Here is a 17,278-nt window from a genome sequence, read left to right on the forward strand (position 1 = left end):
TGGTTAATTAAAAATAATTTTTAAAATTTTGCTTTGAAATTACCTGGAATCAAGAAACCATTTAGAACATGGTTAGCAGTTTTTTCATCCCAATAGAAGGAATCTGATTGGCCTAGTTGAATCAATCCCATGAGTACAAGTTGCCGAGTTTCCAGTTGATCTATCATAAATTCGGTTTCGCTCTCCACTCGACTGCTGGCAGTTTTGTTATTTGGTCGCACAAATCGGACGATATTAGTCCAGCGGTCAACGAAGTTTTTAAATGTGAAGCAAACAAGGTTCAAGTCCACCTTCTTGTTTGGACATTTTTTAGAATCGGCCAACAACTTGGTCACGTAGCAGGCGCTGCAATAATCGACCAACACTTGCTGGATTCCCATCATTTCTTTCCAGTGGTTTATATTTTGTCCATCTGCTGCAGTAGGAGATGTATCATGAATCCTTCTCGTGTGATTAATCAAATCATCAAGTAAAAGGACCCAACGTCTAGCCATAAACCAAGTTGCTCGTTTTCGGTCGCTGCTCAGCTGTCCGCCGACGAAATTCGCCAGTGTCGTAATCAACCCTATTGGCTTCTATTCCACGTATTTTGAAAAGAAAATGAGAGAATACTTGAAAATGGAAATAAGCGTACTACTATGTACCTCACTGATGTTAAGGTTTAAAATGGCGTCAAAAAAGGAGCTCCAACTGATTTCGGACAGATTATTTGGGATTGAAGTACACGCCACGAAAATGTCGATTGCTGCTCGGAGTAGAGATGTTTTTTCGTTTTTCAATCCATTGCAACTGAGAAATTGGCTAGATGCAATAGTCGCTTTGATAACCGTGAGCGTGTCGATACCGAACCTAGAATTGGCCAAATAACCAACAAACATCTCCAACCAGGAAAGCGCTTGATTGAACGCGTGTAACATGTTTCGACGACGGACGGCCATCCGATCGTAGATTTCTCTGCTGCAGTCGTCCTCACTTGACGACTTTGATTCGGCGGTTTTGACTAATTCTTTGACAGCAAAGTGTACCATAGATTGCGCTTCGCTATCTAGGACTTTCCATTGAACCAATTTCTTCTTCCATTCTCCAAGCTTAGCTGACGATATCAGCTGACTGCTGGTATTTTTGGCGTCGTCAGTAATCAATTCCATCATCAATTGAGCTACCTCGATCACGACGAGTAGCGATCGAACTGATTCCGCGTCATCGAAAAATGGAACTGTCGCTACCGAAATTATTTCAAACAAAACATCCGTCAAGGCGACGATGTCTTCGCCGACATATTTTCCTGAATTTTACAAAAGAAATTAATATAATAATGCTAACGCTCCGGCGAACTTACAATATAAATTACCTTTCTTTGTCATGCACAATAATTCATTTGAATAGAGTTGGTTTATTATTGGAGTAATTGTCGATGCTATCGCTTTGACTGCATAACAATAAAAACACAAGTGAAACATACAATAATTTTACTTCTTTCAAATAAATTGCACTCACCCGCTTGCTTGAGATCGTTTGCAATGAATTCGAAGCGATCTTGGGGTTTAGACTGTTTCGGGAGTTGAAGCCATTTTTGGACGGCTTCGAGCGGTGGCAGACCAGCTGTGAAAAGCAAATATCGTTCAAGAGCCAACTCCAAAGAGTTCAAACTCCGATCGTCGTCCTCGGGATTTCTCTCGGCGATCACGTTACGAAGATGTTCTGTCTGTTCATTGCATTTACTCCAACGCAAGAAGAAATAGTTACTCCATTTTTCAAGGAACGTCGACCGGAAGCAGTGCCAATGGTAACTGTTGAAATGGTCGGTGATGGGGCGATCGGCCGACTTGTTGAACAAAATACTAGCCACTTCTACGATTTGACTCGGTTCGAATGATGCAGAAAGATGACTCAGGCGAAAGTGCAATTCCAGAATCACGTTCTTCTTTTCAAATTTCTTTGAATCAGCCAGCAAGGAAGAAATGATTTCCACTTCTTGGCGAGCATCATTTTTTCTCGATACAAACAACTCTGCAGTTGACGCTTCAACTTTTTCCGATAGTGGTTTGATCCAATCCAGAAATTGTCTTGGTTTCTTATCGGCACCATCCAGTTTTTCCTTCAAAGCGCGTCCCAACTGCAGTCGTTCCTTAAAAGATAAACTGGTGAATGAAGATTGGATAGACGTTTTCAGTTGACGGATCGCCTCTCCAACATCCTCGTTTACTTTCCCATCTTTGGTCCATTTTTCACTCAAAAGCAACTGCATTTGCGACCAAATTGGCGCTACGAATCTTTCGCTGAATGCCCGTTCGACAAGCGCCATCAAGTGGCGATCGCAATTTTTGCGCGCCCACCGACCGATCGCGTCCATCTCGTCGACTTCCGGTGACATGTGATCGATGATGAAAACTAGTTGCCATCTGTCTTTGACGTCAATCTTAGATATGTCCTGGGGTATTCCGAGCCGATCCCGAGCAAAGGGCAGCAACAACTTGTCGACCATGGCGATGCTATTCTCATGATCCAAAGCTTTCGAAAGCTCGCTCACGAATTGATCGACATGCTTCAACCACTCATTTTCGGCGTCCGATGAAGGTGCAGCAGACTTGGTCCATTTCGACATCGGTGAGCATTGCAGCCAAACTTCGGTGAAGAGACTGGCCCTTGGTTGACGGAGTTCTTTATTGCCAATAGCTCCAAAAATTGTTTTAGTTAAGTTGGTAAGGATCCACTTGTCCAAAAAGAGGCCCAGTAAAATTTGACTTTGCTGGGTCCAGTCCGATATGCAACCAAGTAAGACGATGACTTGTTGAACTGGGATGGGGCGCTGGTGGAATTCGTGCAAAACCCGAATGGCGTTCTTCTCCGCTGCTTCTTGGCCAGTTGACGCCAGAAATGCGAGTAGAATTTCGATCAAATTACAACTCGCAGGCGACTGGTCGGCAAGCGAAATTATCAACGGAAGATGCGATGCAATAAACTCCAAAGAATCGGCCAATTTTAGCGGATGGCTCGAAACTTTGCTGACAATTTTCTCAATGGACTCCCATTCCTTTTCGTGTTTATCGAACTTTAATTTGAGGACCAGCGATTGAACTGCCTGAGGGATTTTCAGCGTCAGCAAATTACTGTCGTCTCCTTTGCTCATCATAATGGACATGACCAATGCATCGATTTCAGCCAAGCAACGCAATGCCGCTGTCGATTCTCCGTATACCGAACGGCCGGATCGTACGTCGCTCGCAAAATTAGTTGGGATCCTGGAAGCAGGAAGGCCAAGAAGGTTTTCGTCCTCAAAATTCAGTTTCATCTGCCTCGTTATTCTTTGGCCGACAACTGACTGATGAGCGATGCGCTGCTCAAATGTTTCTTGAATTTTGGCTTGAACGCGCTGGCGGATTTCGTCCATCCGCTCGAGTCGTTGGCGATCGGCGGCCAGCGCTCCTTCGTGACGTGAAACGGCATTCCGCTCTCCTACTACCTCTCTCGACATTCGGTTGATAGATTCCCTTTCATTTGCTTTCTCCCGCTCGTCGTGACGTCTCGCCTCCGCTTGTCTTTTTCTTTCACGTTCGTATTCGTCGCTTCCTGTTTGATGATGACTGTGAAATTGTGAAGCGGTTTGATGAGTAGTGGCATTAGAAGAGCGTTGTCTCTGTTGCTGACATGCGGCTTTTTGGCCTTCAGTGCCACGTTTGCCTTCCGTAGCTTGATTCCTTCTTGAAGAACTACTACGAATCTTGTGTCCTATATTGCACCCATCCCCATCCCACCTGACGATTTCCAGATCGGTTCTGGAACCCATGTGACTTCGCCAATATCCCGTATTCCAAAAGTATGGCCGATTATCGTTTGGCTCGAAATACAAAAACGCGTCTAGTCCGTCTTTGCCGCCCGATCCTCCCGCAGCACCGTGGCCCGGTTGGCCATTCTTGCCGTCTTTTCCACTGGTGCAATCTTGTAGGATAAATTTAGATGAATCGGTCGATCGATGATGGGACGAAACAAATTGCACCTGTCCGCTGAGCCCACCTAGTCCACCCTTGCCGCCGTTGCCGCCAGATCCACCATCACCACCTCGTTTCCCGGGCAATCCACTGTCACTGTACACTCTTTCTGTGATGCCACGTACATCACCCAATGTATACCAATTTTTCCCTAATTTTTGATCACTGGGAGTCACACCATCACGCCCGTCGTACCCTTTAGAACCGGGTTGGCCGGTTCCGCCGTCCTGGCCGTCGGCTCCTTTTCCACCCCGAGCCACAATCTTCAAAAAGCCTTTGAAATCTTGACAGCAAATGTTGACGTTGCCGGCGTCCTCACCATCTTGGCCCGCTAGTCCATGGTTTCCGCTTCCTCCCTTTCCATTTCCGTCGTCCGCTTTCAGATGCTCGTGCTCTGTACCGTTGCGACCCGACGTGTCTATGGTCCACGTCCCCACGCCAGGTGAACAGACGTGAATAAGCGGAGCTGTGAGGGTCACGCTGATACCGGGCACTTTCCAGTCGCAATCCAAATAGATAACCCGTTCCGCTTTGATGACGATTTTTCTGCAACCACCGAGTTTTACTGATGATGCAATTTTCTTCAATACGACGCTCGCTTCTCCGTCAATGGTTAAGACGTGATTGCGTGTAATTCCATTACTGATTTCTCGTCCTATAAATTTGTCCAAAGCCGAGAGCAGCTTTTGCATCACTTCATTCTTATTCGACTGGCTATTCAAGTAATTCTGTAACATGATTCGCTTCTCTCGATTGGCAGTCGACGGAGGATGTATCAGATCGAAAACCTTGACAGCCAACAAAGAAGCATTCCTTTCTTTGTAAATTTCGTGATTTCTACGCTGGCAAGCCAAGTTGTAGTCGGGAACAAAGGCGGGATTGGCCAGATCGAGCAGCAATTGATTCCAAGCTAATTTTTCCAACAGTTTGAGTTCTTCAGCGGCGCGTCTGTCGATTTGGTGGATGCGTTGCGAGGGGGCGGAAACTCAAAAAAAGTTTTTTTAAGGTGAGAGTTTTTTGTTGTTTTTGTTAAGTTTTCCGCGCCATTTGACATATAGCACAACTAAACCGAACAAAACCAAGGTTTTTCGCTTATGCGTAGGTTATTTTCTTTTCCCGGTTTTCTTGTGTTTTTTAACTTTTCTAGCGAAATAAATTGCTTGTTTTGCTGGAGGTGGTTGTATAGCGGAGTTGTCAGATATTTATTCTTCAAATTTACAGAAGCGGGACAATTGATTCACGAGTATCACGACCTCTGCATCAAACCCTAACAGTCTTCATCCGACAGCTGAATAAATTTAGGGATGGGACAAGTACATATAGTATTTGCAGGAATAATAGCCATATTATCGAATTTTTTTTTGTCAATTTACCCGTCAGGTTCCTGTTTTCCCTTTCCATATAGGCTACGTCACTTACACCTTTACCCACTTACAGTCGCTGCTGTTTTCCACACAATTCCCTCTAAAAAACAAACAGATTGTCTGTTTGGAAACAACTTGGGTGTGTCCATGGCGATTTCATCGCTCTCGTCAAGAGGTTCACAATCAGCAATCGAGGTCGGATTTAAAAAAAAAAAATTTCTTTTTTTTTTAATTCTTAAGAGTTTCTTAACTAGCTGCTTATTAAAGCAATACTTTTCCTTGCCGGACACTCGCAAATCTATTAATTACAGGAAAACCAATTTTTAAAGGAATTGATGGTTGGTTTAGATCAAATAATAGTTATCAACCTAGTTTTTTCAAATCTTTTTCGTCATCATCGATAGCAACGCCATCGACGGCATTTCCCACACGTGTTGGTTTTGGCGGCTGTTTAAAAGGGCCATGAAAAGGCACTCGAAACGAGGATAGGACAGGACATCCTTCACTCCATCTGCTGTCGGCCACCATCGGTACACACAAGTAGCGATGTGACTTAATGAACTGCGACGAATTGTTCTAGGTGTCGCGTTAATCGAAATACCCTTAAGCATGGATAAGTTTTTAGTTTTCCCCCTGGTTTTTAACCGAAATGTTTGGGTTTTTTTCTTTTTGTCAGCAAATAGAGAAAAATTTGCTTTTTTCCTTGTTTTTTTTCTTTTTTTCCGATTTTTCTTCCCTATCTTATGTTTTGTCATTTCGCGCCAACAAATTTCTTTTGGCGCTTTACCTTTTACTTTTTGGGTAATTTTTTTTAACTTTTTTGAGTTTCCGCCCCCTCGGAGCCTTCATCAAAACCGAAGCAGATGATTTGAATATCAGAAGTTTTCGAGGGTTGCTGAACCCAAAGGCGATGAAATTTTCCCCATAACTCGCCTACGTGACTGGTGGTAATGATGTCTGACAAATCAAGTGTTGCTCGAAACTTGTTCCAAGTTGATTCGTCAAGCCAATCGAGCCCGCTGATAACGGATAGTGACGCATAGTCCAGGCTCTTGAGCCAATAACAAGAAGTATATAATGCTGGACGAGACTCAGAATGAGCGACTCATCTACTGTCAAGTCGCCGTTGGGTTGGTTCGACGTAAATCCGGCGCATTGTTTCTCCAAAAATGCACGCAAAGCATCGGCGTTAGTTCTATAAATGACTCGAGGGTCGATTTCTATGCGATGGCGACCAACAAGGATAGTAGCTTTTCCCGGGATTTCTAAAAATGAATAAATGTCAAATATAAATAGTTATAAGCAAATTAAACACTGATAACAGAGTAAAAGAACGATCATTCTATTATTCTGCTTATAAATGTATATCGAAAATTGAAAAAAACGTACGTCATATTCAAAAATTATTGTAAATGCGAGTCAATTTCAAATAAAAAGTTATTTTCGAATTACCATTGAGTTGCTATACAATTTAGCTGCATTTGAAACCAAATAAAGAAAAAGCAAAGCAAGTGATTTTATATTCATACATTGTGCTATCGTGTTACCTAAAAGTCTACACTTGACTTCCATCTCGGGTTTTACGCGATAGCCACTCCAAAAAGGGTTGGCGAGATGAACTTGCTTGCTGGCCAGCTATTTTGTTGTTCAATGCTCCACTGGTGTCCCATTCAACGCTGTTCGACAGTATCGGTAACCTTGAGACGCCGATTTGTCAGTGTCATTAAAGGGGGGGGGGAAGCAATTCATTAAGGCACTGAAAAGTTTCACAAAAAAAAAATCGGAAATAATTCACATTCTGTCAAGAAAGGCTACTTATGATTATGAACAAAAAAGTGAAAAATTTGATTAAGCAGTTTTCCCGCAGCAACCTGGTGCGTAAAGCATGTTTTTGAACAACTCAAGCATCACCCCTTTTGCCTTGCACGGAATGGAGGATGGTAGTCTTTCCGTTTAGTCCGCTTAGTTTTTGGCCTAGCTTATAGAAAGAAACGGCCAAACGGATGCCGTTGGCATATGGTGACACAGGAAATTGTCCCTAAGAAGACTTTTTTACGATCACGACACTTTGTTATAAAACTGTTTTAATTTTATTTGCTGCATTCTTTTCTCGATATAAATCTTTCATCAAATTTGTTTGATATGCTTGTTTTTTAATTATCTTTTTAGTTTTTGGCATTCTACGAAAGCACAACATTTCCCTATCGGTTAAACACGCACGTGAATAGAAAGTAGAGAATCGCAGTTCATAAGTCAGCAGCACAGATAAACACACAAATCTTTATGAGGTAAACAAATGCGAGTTGGAAAAACATCAGAAACACTTTTCGCCTGTCAAGTGTGTTTCTGTGTTGACGTGCATTTCTTTTTTTTTAATTTATACTTAACTTTACTCGTGTGACATCACAGGCACCGCACGAAGTGCGGATTAGAGAAAAAAATTTAGCCCGGGATTAAGTGATAACTAGTCGAGATCATGGCGATACTAAGTAGCATACTTTGAAGTTTTGAACCACATTTGAATACTATTGATAGCATTATGGCAACCAGTGAAATAGCATTGAAAATTTACTTTTAAATAGAAGCTATCACGCGGCATGAAAAAGGCAAGAGTTTCTTGTCGACTTCGTTCAAATGCAACAGCACCCTATCGATTTTCAAGAATGATTCACAATTTCACATTAATTTGGCAATACAACAATAAAGTTTAAATGTGCTTACCGACTACCGTAGGATTAATTTCACGTTGATTCTTTGTACAGCGAAACACAGTTCTCCGTGGGTGTGACGCGTTACACGTTCGGCTACACTTTGACTTTGAAAATTGTGCTCCAAGTTCGTGAAATTACGTCGCTAACCTTCTCCAAATTTTCTGTCAAGGAAGGACCTGGTCTGTTCGTCTGTTCTATCCGCGCCTACAGCCTAGTGACTAGTGGAGTGGCTCTAGAAATCTAAATAGAATGTCTGTGTTACTCATTAACTCCACGATTTCTTTTAAAAATCAAATATTTAATCTTGCAACACTGTTGTGAGGGCTCTTTTCATACGGAAAAGGGGGTCACATAAAACCTTTTTTTATACACCCGAATTTTGAAGTAAAATTAAGTAAAAATTCATGGGGCACGGGGAAGGACTATACAAAATTATGGAATCAAATCGAAAAATCCATATGAATTATATATACCCGTATATACCTGAAAATGCGTGTGTGTGAAGCACGTAAACAGTAGGGAAACAGGAATACGAATATCACCAGCCTAGTCCGTAACTCCGTACGACCTGACCCCTACCGGCATGCAGAAGCATCGCTTTGGACGATTCCTCTCAGGCTTATGGAGCCGATCTCCGTCTTTACTTCGTAGTGACGTAGTCTATGTTTGAACTATCAATTTCAATTGGAGACTACTCCACCCTCGAGGCCTCGAAATTCAGGCCAGGGCCTGAAAGTCCCCGGCCACTGGCTATGAATCTGAATGTCAAAACTCCAAACACGATATAATAGGAAAGGTATACTCTAGGCTATCCCCATTTCCCCAAGACCGGCGGGTGTTAAGTAAAGGGTCCCAAGATTCCCCGCCAGGTTCGCTAGTGTTGGGGGCTTATCCCCTCTCGGGGTATAGAAAAAATAGTGGTTTTTCGTTCTTAATCATATAAAATTATTGATCAATGAGGCCAGAAATTGATTTCATTTAAGCTTTATTTCATTCCCTATCCTTTAATACCTAATTCATGAAGATTAGGCAATTATTTATATGTTTAATTTGTGATTGAAAATCACAATTTTTTGAAATTTGCGCCAAAAAATCAAATCAAATGTATTTTTTATTACTTATTTTTGTTTATTCTATTTTAAAATATTAAATATGAATTTTAAAATACTAAAAGTGAATTTGAAAATTCATTAAACTAGAATAAACAAAAATAAGTAATAAAAACACACCCGCTAGAGGCGCTTTGAAACTTTTTGACATTTTTCTTCCAGAATTTGTTGTTTTTTTGGTGTGTGTTTTGAAGGGGAAGATCTTCCGTCATAGTTCCGGGTCGCATTTTTGGGATAAATTTCCAGTTATAAGTTCTTTTGATTTTGAGTTTGACGGAAGGAGGAGCGAGAGAGCAGGTGTTGCAAAATTATAAGCTAGCAGGAACAATTTTCTTGACACATTTTTATTTCATTTATCATAGCAACAGCCGAATTTAGCTTTTTACAATTGACAATTCTGGGATTTGGTCAAGTGCAAAGAAGTTCAGAAGCCAAACAAATACAACAATCTTATCCGGGGAAAAATAAGGGAATCAACAGTCAAGTAAATTATCCCCTAAGTTTAAGTTACGTTAAATTTTTAACATCAATTGACAAATTTGCTACTTAGAATGCCACTCTGAGAGTAAGTTAAAAATAGAAAAATCTTGCTTGTTTGCCATTTGGCCATTACCGTTACTCATAATCGAGACCAATCTAAGCGGGAGGGGTGCTGAAACACGTAATTGTAAAACTTGCATGAGAAGATCCACGCGAGCTTTGGCTTCTCCGTCTTTGTTATTTATCCAAATATTCAAAAACTAAAAAAACAAACAAAGAAAAATAATAATGAATTAATTTAGGAACGAAAATCTCGAACTGAGTACCGAATAAGGAAACATATATACCTCTTTTTCGTCAAAAGGCGAAGCACATAGGGCTCGCAAGTGCGAGTGTAGCTTCACGTGACTGTCAATGAGGTCTCCAGCGATAACCCATCGCCGAGCGGCACGCAATTTAAGTAGTTTTTGAAGGAAGACAGGATCCCCTAGCCCATCAATAACAATGCACTGAAACTCAGTTTGGATTAAAATCGAGTTATACTGTAGCTCAGGCGCTGATCCAGAAAGTAAATTAACTTCGTGCATTAATATCTATTAAAATTCTGAAAAAAATTTAAACATTGGTAACAAATTGTACTTATCAATGAATAATCTGAAGTAGTTTACCTTAAATGTAGTCGCTACGACTTCAAATTCGTGAAGAGTGGAGATCAAAATCGTCGATTTACTCCAAAATATTTAGCCACGCTAAGTCCAGAACGGCGCATAGTTTCGATCCATTCACCTAAAATATGTATCATATTTTATATTATATCATATTTTCAAGTAACAAGCAAATTACTGTAGAAGATACTTACCAAGAGAATTTTCAGCACAAATTATCAAAGTGCTCCTGTTATGGCTTATCAAAGACGTCAGGAGGGAACGTTTTCCTTCACCCAAATCAACCAAAAAGCCGCCTATTTGGTACAAGAAAAAATATTATTTCGTGTTGAAGTAAGATAATTTAAAAAAAAATCACCAGAAGTTGGCTCTCTTTCTCGCCAAACCATCCAATTTAAAAGATGGTCGTCTTGCGGGCGCCTTTGCAATTCCGTTCTCAATGCAGAAATCTGCAGTTTATTAGACGCGAGTAATCACTGCGTGGTGTAATCGGCGATTCCAGAACCACCTGTAAAATAATAATGATAGCAGCTTGTTAATCCTTTCTTAAATTACAAGAAAAATGTTATTGAGGTTATTAAATTCTTAAGGAATTTCCAATCTTATGTTTTAGTTTGCTAACCTGTTGATTCGAAGAGCCTTCCACGCATTTTGTTCGTAGTCCGGTGGATCGTGAGATGCGTTTAGACGGAATTTTATGGCATTCTTCTTCTTTTCGGCAAATTTCGGCCCTTTTAAATCGGATAATAATTGTGCAAAAGAAAATAAGCGAAACCAGTTACCAGTTACCGACGTCGAAGTCACAACGGTCGGGGAACACGTGCCCCTTCGACTGTTTTAACAAAACACACTTCATGGCTGTTCATCTTGGTAACTTCGTTCATTCGAATAGAATCGAGTCGGTGTTTGACTAAGAGCTTCCTCCAATCTTTCGTTGCTTCGTTAGCCAACTCCCAATTGGTAGCATGACCAATTCATCTGTAAAATTTGAAACCATTAATTTTAATCATTTGATTTAATTTGATGGTTAGGTACAAATTACCAAAAGGGAGGGATCGTTACAATAATATTTTCCTGTAGAGTCTGTTGCTGAGATCTCTAATGCTGAAGTACAGTTGTCGATACTTAGTCTTGTACCTTGGGCAATCCAGAAAGGTGCACGAGAAAATAGAGTGCTCAACATCCATGGCAAGTTGATTGCTTTCCACTGCAGTGTGGACTTGAAGAGAAACATCACTGCGGCTTCTGTCCCACAATGCTTTACTGAGAGCCTTTCTCACTTTTATACGAGTTGGGTCAAGACAATTTAGTGGAGTAAAGTTATGCCAAAAGGCTATGTTAACCTAGAACAAATTGCAAGAATTGATTTTTTAATGAACTTTATTACTATCAAGGTAATAAATACTTGTTTAAAACCCCCGAAGAAATAATTATATTTACTATTAAAAATATTGAATTTAAATTAAAAATTTCATTGAACTATTAATTAACTAATTTTTAATTTAAATTCAATATTTTTAATAGTAAATATAATCATTTCTTCGGGGGGTTTTTAACAAGTATTTATTACCTTGATAGTAATAAAGCTCATTAAAAAAATCAATTCTTGCAATTTGTTCTAGGTTAAAATATAACTTTAATCCACTAATTGTGCTCATCACTTAGCTCATCACGTAGCTAGAGTAGCTACTAGCTAGGCTAGCAGACGATTGTTGTACTAGTGTGACTGTAGGTGTAGCGACTAGCGACTTACTAAAGTAGGCTATGCTAATCAGTATATTCAGTAACAACTAACAAGTTACAAGTAACTAGCAAAGTAACTAGTTCAACATTTTTAAAAATTATTATAATTTGGTGAGTTGGTCAAAAGTTGCAAGTCAAGTCATGTTGTTCAGAATTTTTTTAATCATTAATTTTTTGGGCCAAAAATCGCAGTTTCCAACCGTTACCGCGTACGCACAAGAAAGCAGCACTGCAGTACTTCTCACAGGCTCCATTGACCATTCTCTTTTTCGGTTAGCCTCTATTAGTCTGTGATCGAAGCAGAAGACGATATCTCAGATCATCGAAAATTATACAGCACAATTCGTTTCTTATTCTAATAACTGTTTTTTACCCACTATCGCTTTCACTCGAATTCACAATCACATCCTTTCTGCTGAAATAATCGTAGTTCTACAAAGTGCCAATAAAACATGGCTCCTTCTGCGAACTCGGAAGATGCTCTTGCAAAAACATTTGACTCGTGTGTTGCTGATACAATAATCAAAATCGGTATTATAAGTTGGATAATTCTATGCTTAACTTTGTTTTTATTCAACACAATTCATCCCACCTCTAAAAAAACCACATTTGATATTGCTTTTAAAATAGGAGGAGGAATGGCCACTGGTGTGCTGTTCTCATTGTTTTTGTTTAAGCGTAAGCAAACCTTTTAGTGCTAGGTTAATTTACTTTACTGAATGTTGCTTTATTCTTTAAAAGGGAAATCATGGCCTGTTGTTTTTGGAGTTGGAGTTGGAGCAGGAATGGGTGCTTCTAACTGCCAATACAAGTTTAATGTCCCTTTTATGGTTAAGGCTGATCAAATCAAGGTACAAAATCTTAATGCAAAATCTTAATGCACATCAGCTATAAACAAATTTCCTGTATAGGTTATGGGGACAACAGCTAATGTAAAGGATTCATCTTCTGAAATTCTTGTTTAATTTTCTCACAGATTTATTGATTAGTTTCATCATGGAAATACATGGTGTTGTAGTTCCTGATTTAACCTGTATTAATGTAATGTGATTAGAAATGCAATTAGTAAGGAAAATGTGTTGTGGCAAAAGTGGTAAAAGGAAAAGATTCAATACAATACATTTGTAATATTATTGACTAGGAGACAAGCAAATAAAACACCAAATGACTTTTAACTAAAATAATTTAGAAATTTCCGAATTCGGGCCAATAATTGATACTATAGCGTTGGGTTGTGCCTTCAAAAAGACGATCTAACCAATTAGAGAGTCCGTCTAAAACAAATTCTGTAGAAGCTCGTTGACTTTGCAATCCCAATCCGTTTGCTATCAAGGGTTGCTAATAACCAAAAAAATATAATTTACGAACAACTCATCAAAATATTAATTTTAAATTACCTCATCATCAAGTGATTTCATGCAATCACCCTTTTCGACATCTGAATTATCTGAATCTTCTAATGACGTATCATCAAACCCCATAAACGCCCCACTGGGATCATTTATAGAATGGTTTGATTTTGTTAAACGTCGAGCCATGCTTTGCATCCTCTGTTTCCAGAAAATAAAAACAAAAAAATAAAAAGTTTATTTCAGTTTAATCTAGCTCAAAATAAAAATAAATTACCTTTCCACCACTATCAGAAATACATTCTGGATGACGAGCGTGATAGATACAGAAGTATCGTCTGTGTCCGTTTAGAGAAATAACAGTACCGACGCAGTTTTTCGACTTGACAAGATTTGAATCTAGCGTAATGTCTGCCATGGTTGATTTAGTATACAAATGTTGGGTAATAAATACATTTTTATAACAATGGCTTACCAGTTCCTTCATCCTCTTCGACGTTCTTCAAAGCTAAATTTAGCAGTCGGCTGTACCACTGTAGGCCACGGTCGATATTCATCCAACCGAACAATAAGCTTTTATTTCTAAAGAATGACAAAGTAAAATAATCATAAACGTGGGAGAATCAAATTTTAGCAAATTTTCCGGAAGATTTTACTTTCGATAAGGCCAAACTGCTTTGTGAAATTTTGGAATTAAGATGTCCATTGATTGGTTATTTAACAACAAAACAATAGTGCGACAGCCAGGTTTCAGCAGTCTAACCATTCCGTTGTACGTTTCAGAACGCAGTTCATGGAGTTTTAATTCCGTTTTAGTTTGTCGAGGGGTTTGAATTACCCCTTTGTTTTTCTTTTGAATTGTTTCTTCTTCTAAACGCCTAAAAATCAACGGAAAAATGAAACAGAGTTCGTTAACATAACTGAAATAATAAAACTTTGTTCAGCAATTCTGGATATAGCGATAAATGCAAAAAATTACACAAGGTAAGTCATGACGTATCCTACTGCCGCGATAAAGAGAACTGGAAAGAGTCAAATTAATTAAAATTAGTATAACTGAAGGGAAAAATTCAAAAATTTGATATGATTTTCCGAACCTGTTCCAACAACTGAGCCGACAGCAAGAAGTTCTTGACGAGTGATATGATCTCCGAGAACTTCAGCCGCTGTCACAAGGCGTGCAGTGATTCGACCAAAAATACCTTGTGCGTGTTCATCAACGAGTTCCTAAATGTTTTAAATGTAAATCGCATATCAATTGGGGCTATAATTAAAATAAATGTGATTTTTTTAAAACCAAATTTATACCTTCACAACTGTTTGATGTGCTAACGGTTGTGCAGTTCCCATGATTTTAGTTAAAGTACGATGAAGGTATTCAATGCTAGAGTTCCAATTGTCTACCCCGGAAACAAAAGGTTGCGAAAGCCAACTATAGCTTAGACGTCGAATATCTTGACGCCAAACAATAACTACATGAGTAGTTGTCTCAGTCGGAGATTTCCCATCTTTGTTCCAAAGTGTTTTAATTATTGAGAAAAACCAAACGAGCTATTTGTTTAAACCTTCTAGTAGTGCGCGAAGGAATTCCGTTTGTTTTTCCCTAAAAACATAACTGAAGGCAATTCGATCACGGCTGAATTTAAACTGGCGAGTAAACTGTCGAAGTTGTTCTCGCGCTTCTTCATCCTCTTCTCGATCGTCTGTCACAAGAATGGCACAGAGGCGTCGGCGGACATTTGAACTCTCGGGAGGGCAGAGTGAATCGAGCATATTCTAGTAGCACAAATCAGATTAATGTTTCTGTTTGTTTCATTTTTAGTCGAAAAGTTGAAAAACCTACTTGAGAAGAAAGTCTTGGCAACTGGAGATATTTGTTGGTTTCGATCACGTCTTTTAATGTTGAGTAAGGTAAATCCGCCATACTTAATCGGGCAGCCGGTTTGTCACGGTCTTCATGAAACAGTAAGAGAGAATCTAATTTTGAAGGGATATCAAACTTTTCGGAAAGAGTTTGTGTTGCCTCTATGTTTAACTGCGCGTAACTGCAATCGAATAAATATATGTGGTTATGACAAGAAAGTTTCTTATTTAATTATAAAGTCCAAAAGACAAAATTCCAGTAATATAAAGTGAGCTTACCCAAAAACGGCATGAGATCTATACTTGAAAGCCAAAGTCAAGTAACGTAGACGGACTAGTTCCAATTTTCCAAATAGCAGCACACGGACTTTGTTATCTTTCCATCCACTTAAAAACTGTTCTGAATTCTGGTCATTAATTGCGGTTATCAGATTACGTGAAAACCGGCTCCTGATAAATTCTGTCGATTACGGAATATAACAATTATCTGTATACATCACACGTTCAGGATTAAAATTTTTCATACCTATAACTTTGACAGTGCTAAATTCGTCATCCTTGTAGCATGAGATTCTGGATTCCATCACCAGCACAATGTGTGGAAGTTCTCCTCTTTTCCCTCCAAGTTTATGAGCTAACTCGGTTTCTTGGTCAAAGTGAACTGTAGCTAAGTTTATTCCAATTGGATTCAAATCTTCTACCAATCGTTGCCACATGGGCAACACATGAACACACATCAGACACCATTCAGAATAGACAAAAATCAAGTAAGGTTGATTCTGACTTTGTGGGGAAATTAGATTTTCATAACCCCTACACAAACAATATTGTTAGCACCTCCTATAAAATATTAAAAACAAATGTACTTTATTACCTCATAGTAATTCTATGCTGATGAAATGCAGTCATTTCAGACATTTTAAACTGAAATCTAAATCCACCATGTTCTGAGAAAAATGATCCTCTATCTCCAAAGCCAGTATTAGGGTTGTTCATGTTCCTGTTCAGACTATCATCAACAACTCCTTTTTGATCAAAAAGTTTCCTTCGGGCAGGATCTGACAATAACTGTAACCCAAACATCTATACATCAAAACTGTCAACTTATTGAAAATAAAATTGTAAAAGTACCTCATATGCTTTATTAATCTCCACAAACTTTGATTCTGCATTTTCATTTTTATTTTTATCTGGATGCCTAAATAATAAGAAAAAATTTGATTCACATCCCATGCTAATAATAAATTCTGTACACATAGGTATATTACAATAAATAGAACAAATTCTTATTCTTGGGGAAGATATTTTAGAAAAAATTACCATTCTCTCGCATGTTGTTTGTATGCTCTGCGGATATCTGAAGTTGATGCTCCTCTTTTCAGACCTAACACATCGTATGGGTCCCAGCAGCGAACCGCAATCACAAAAACACTAATGAAAAAAATAGTCACAAGGGTCTTGAAGGAAAACATTTCAGATTTGATCGCGTTGATCAAATTATCAACTTATTAATGTTTGTTTTTTTCCAAGGGATGAGGCCCTTAGGCTAGAGTAACACTACAAACTGAACTGCATCCATACAAAATGAATACAATGAGTATTATGGATCCAGAACATCAGCGACCGCTAGTGGTTGACCATAGAACTTCTTCTCTTCCACATTTTTTTAAGGAAGCCGCAATGCGGATCGATATGTAACGCTGTAACGTGAATGGCGCTTATAATAAAATTGCAGTGTATTTTGTTTGGTTCTTTTTTTGTGTAACTTACGGAGGTAGAAAGATTCACGTAGGTGTTCTTTCTTCCCTTTTTCTACTTCCAGAACCATAATAAAGCACATTAAGTTAAAGTGTTAAACTAGTGGTATGCTCAAAAATTGCTCATGCTGCATCAGACTTAGAGAACTAGACTTTAAGAGAACTAGTACTTATGTCTAGATTTGGATTAAAGATTTTGCAAAAATTTGCAAATAATTATAGTCGTTAGTTCTATGTATTCTAAGGTT

At 39.0% G+C, this 17,278-nt stretch overlaps 3 protein-coding genes and 3 long non-coding RNA genes across 8 annotated transcripts; 2 read left to right on the forward strand and 4 right to left on the reverse strand.

Moving 5' to 3' along the window:
- Positions 1-20: 20 nt before the first annotated feature.
- On the reverse strand, positions 21-5,334 carry LOC124188985. Its single transcript, XM_046581921.1, has 5 exons — positions 5,262-5,334; positions 1,498-4,974; positions 1,352-1,429; positions 645-1,285; positions 21-575 (listed from the first exon to the last, which is right to left on the reverse strand). The coding sequence occupies exons 1-5, from the start codon at positions 5,332-5,334 to the stop codon at positions 21-23; spliced, it is 4,824 nt and encodes a 1,607-aa protein (XP_046437877.1).
- Positions 5,335-6,061: 727 nt separating this feature from the next.
- LOC124188593 lies at positions 6,062-8,639 on the reverse strand. Of its 2 annotated transcripts, XR_006872419.1 has the most exons (4): positions 8,548-8,639; positions 8,075-8,304; positions 6,901-7,109; positions 6,062-6,618 (listed from the first exon to the last, which is right to left on the reverse strand). It is a non-coding gene; the product is annotated as an uncharacterized LOC124188593 (long non-coding RNA). The 2 variants fall into 2 exon arrangements; XR_006872418.1 differs by lacking the exon at positions 8,548-8,639 and having other exon boundaries at positions 8,075-8,342.
- Positions 8,640-9,346: 707 nt separating this feature from the next.
- LOC124188599 lies at positions 9,347-9,897 on the forward strand. The gene is made up of 2 exons (XR_006872422.1): positions 9,347-9,470; positions 9,536-9,897. It is a non-coding gene; the product is annotated as an uncharacterized LOC124188599 (long non-coding RNA).
- Positions 9,502-12,042, reverse strand: LOC124188598. 2 transcript variants are annotated; one of them, XR_006872420.1, is made up of 7 exons: positions 11,361-12,042; positions 10,941-11,296; positions 10,677-10,826; positions 10,513-10,614; positions 10,322-10,439; positions 10,001-10,257; positions 9,502-9,913 (listed from the first exon to the last, which is right to left on the reverse strand). It is a non-coding gene; the product is annotated as an uncharacterized LOC124188598 (long non-coding RNA). The 2 variants fall into 2 exon arrangements; XR_006872421.1 differs by having other exon boundaries at positions 10,001-10,246; positions 11,361-11,691.
- Positions 12,043-12,053: 11 nt separating this feature from the next.
- LOC124188597 (MICOS complex subunit Mic10-like) lies at positions 12,054-13,194 on the forward strand. Its single transcript, XM_046581329.1, has 5 exons — positions 12,054-12,172; positions 12,254-12,592; positions 12,692-12,739; positions 12,803-12,912; positions 12,973-13,194. The coding sequence occupies exons 2-5, from the start codon at positions 12,514-12,516 to the stop codon at positions 13,024-13,026; spliced, it is 291 nt and encodes a 96-aa protein (XP_046437285.1). The 5' UTR covers positions 12,054-12,172; positions 12,254-12,513; the 3' UTR covers positions 13,027-13,194.
- Positions 12,805-16,889, reverse strand: LOC124188596 (dnaJ homolog subfamily C member 16-like). Its single transcript, XM_046581328.1, has 15 exons — positions 16,594-16,889; positions 16,405-16,471; positions 16,148-16,341; positions 15,800-16,086; positions 15,553-15,733; positions 15,254-15,455; positions 14,976-15,186; positions 14,719-14,918; positions 14,508-14,637; positions 14,390-14,432; positions 14,067-14,288; positions 13,886-13,992; positions 13,688-13,821; positions 13,459-13,611; positions 12,805-13,399 (listed from the first exon to the last, which is right to left on the reverse strand). The coding sequence occupies exons 1-15, from the start codon at positions 16,743-16,745 to the stop codon at positions 13,247-13,249; spliced, it is 2,436 nt and encodes an 811-aa protein (XP_046437284.1). The 5' UTR covers positions 16,746-16,889; the 3' UTR covers positions 12,805-13,246.
- Positions 16,890-17,278: the final 389 nt, after the last annotated feature.

This window comes from Daphnia pulex, chromosome 2 (assembly GCF_021134715.1).
Source record: "Daphnia pulex isolate KAP4 chromosome 2, ASM2113471v1".
NCBI lineage: Eukaryota > Metazoa > Arthropoda > Branchiopoda > Diplostraca > Daphniidae > Daphnia > Daphnia pulex.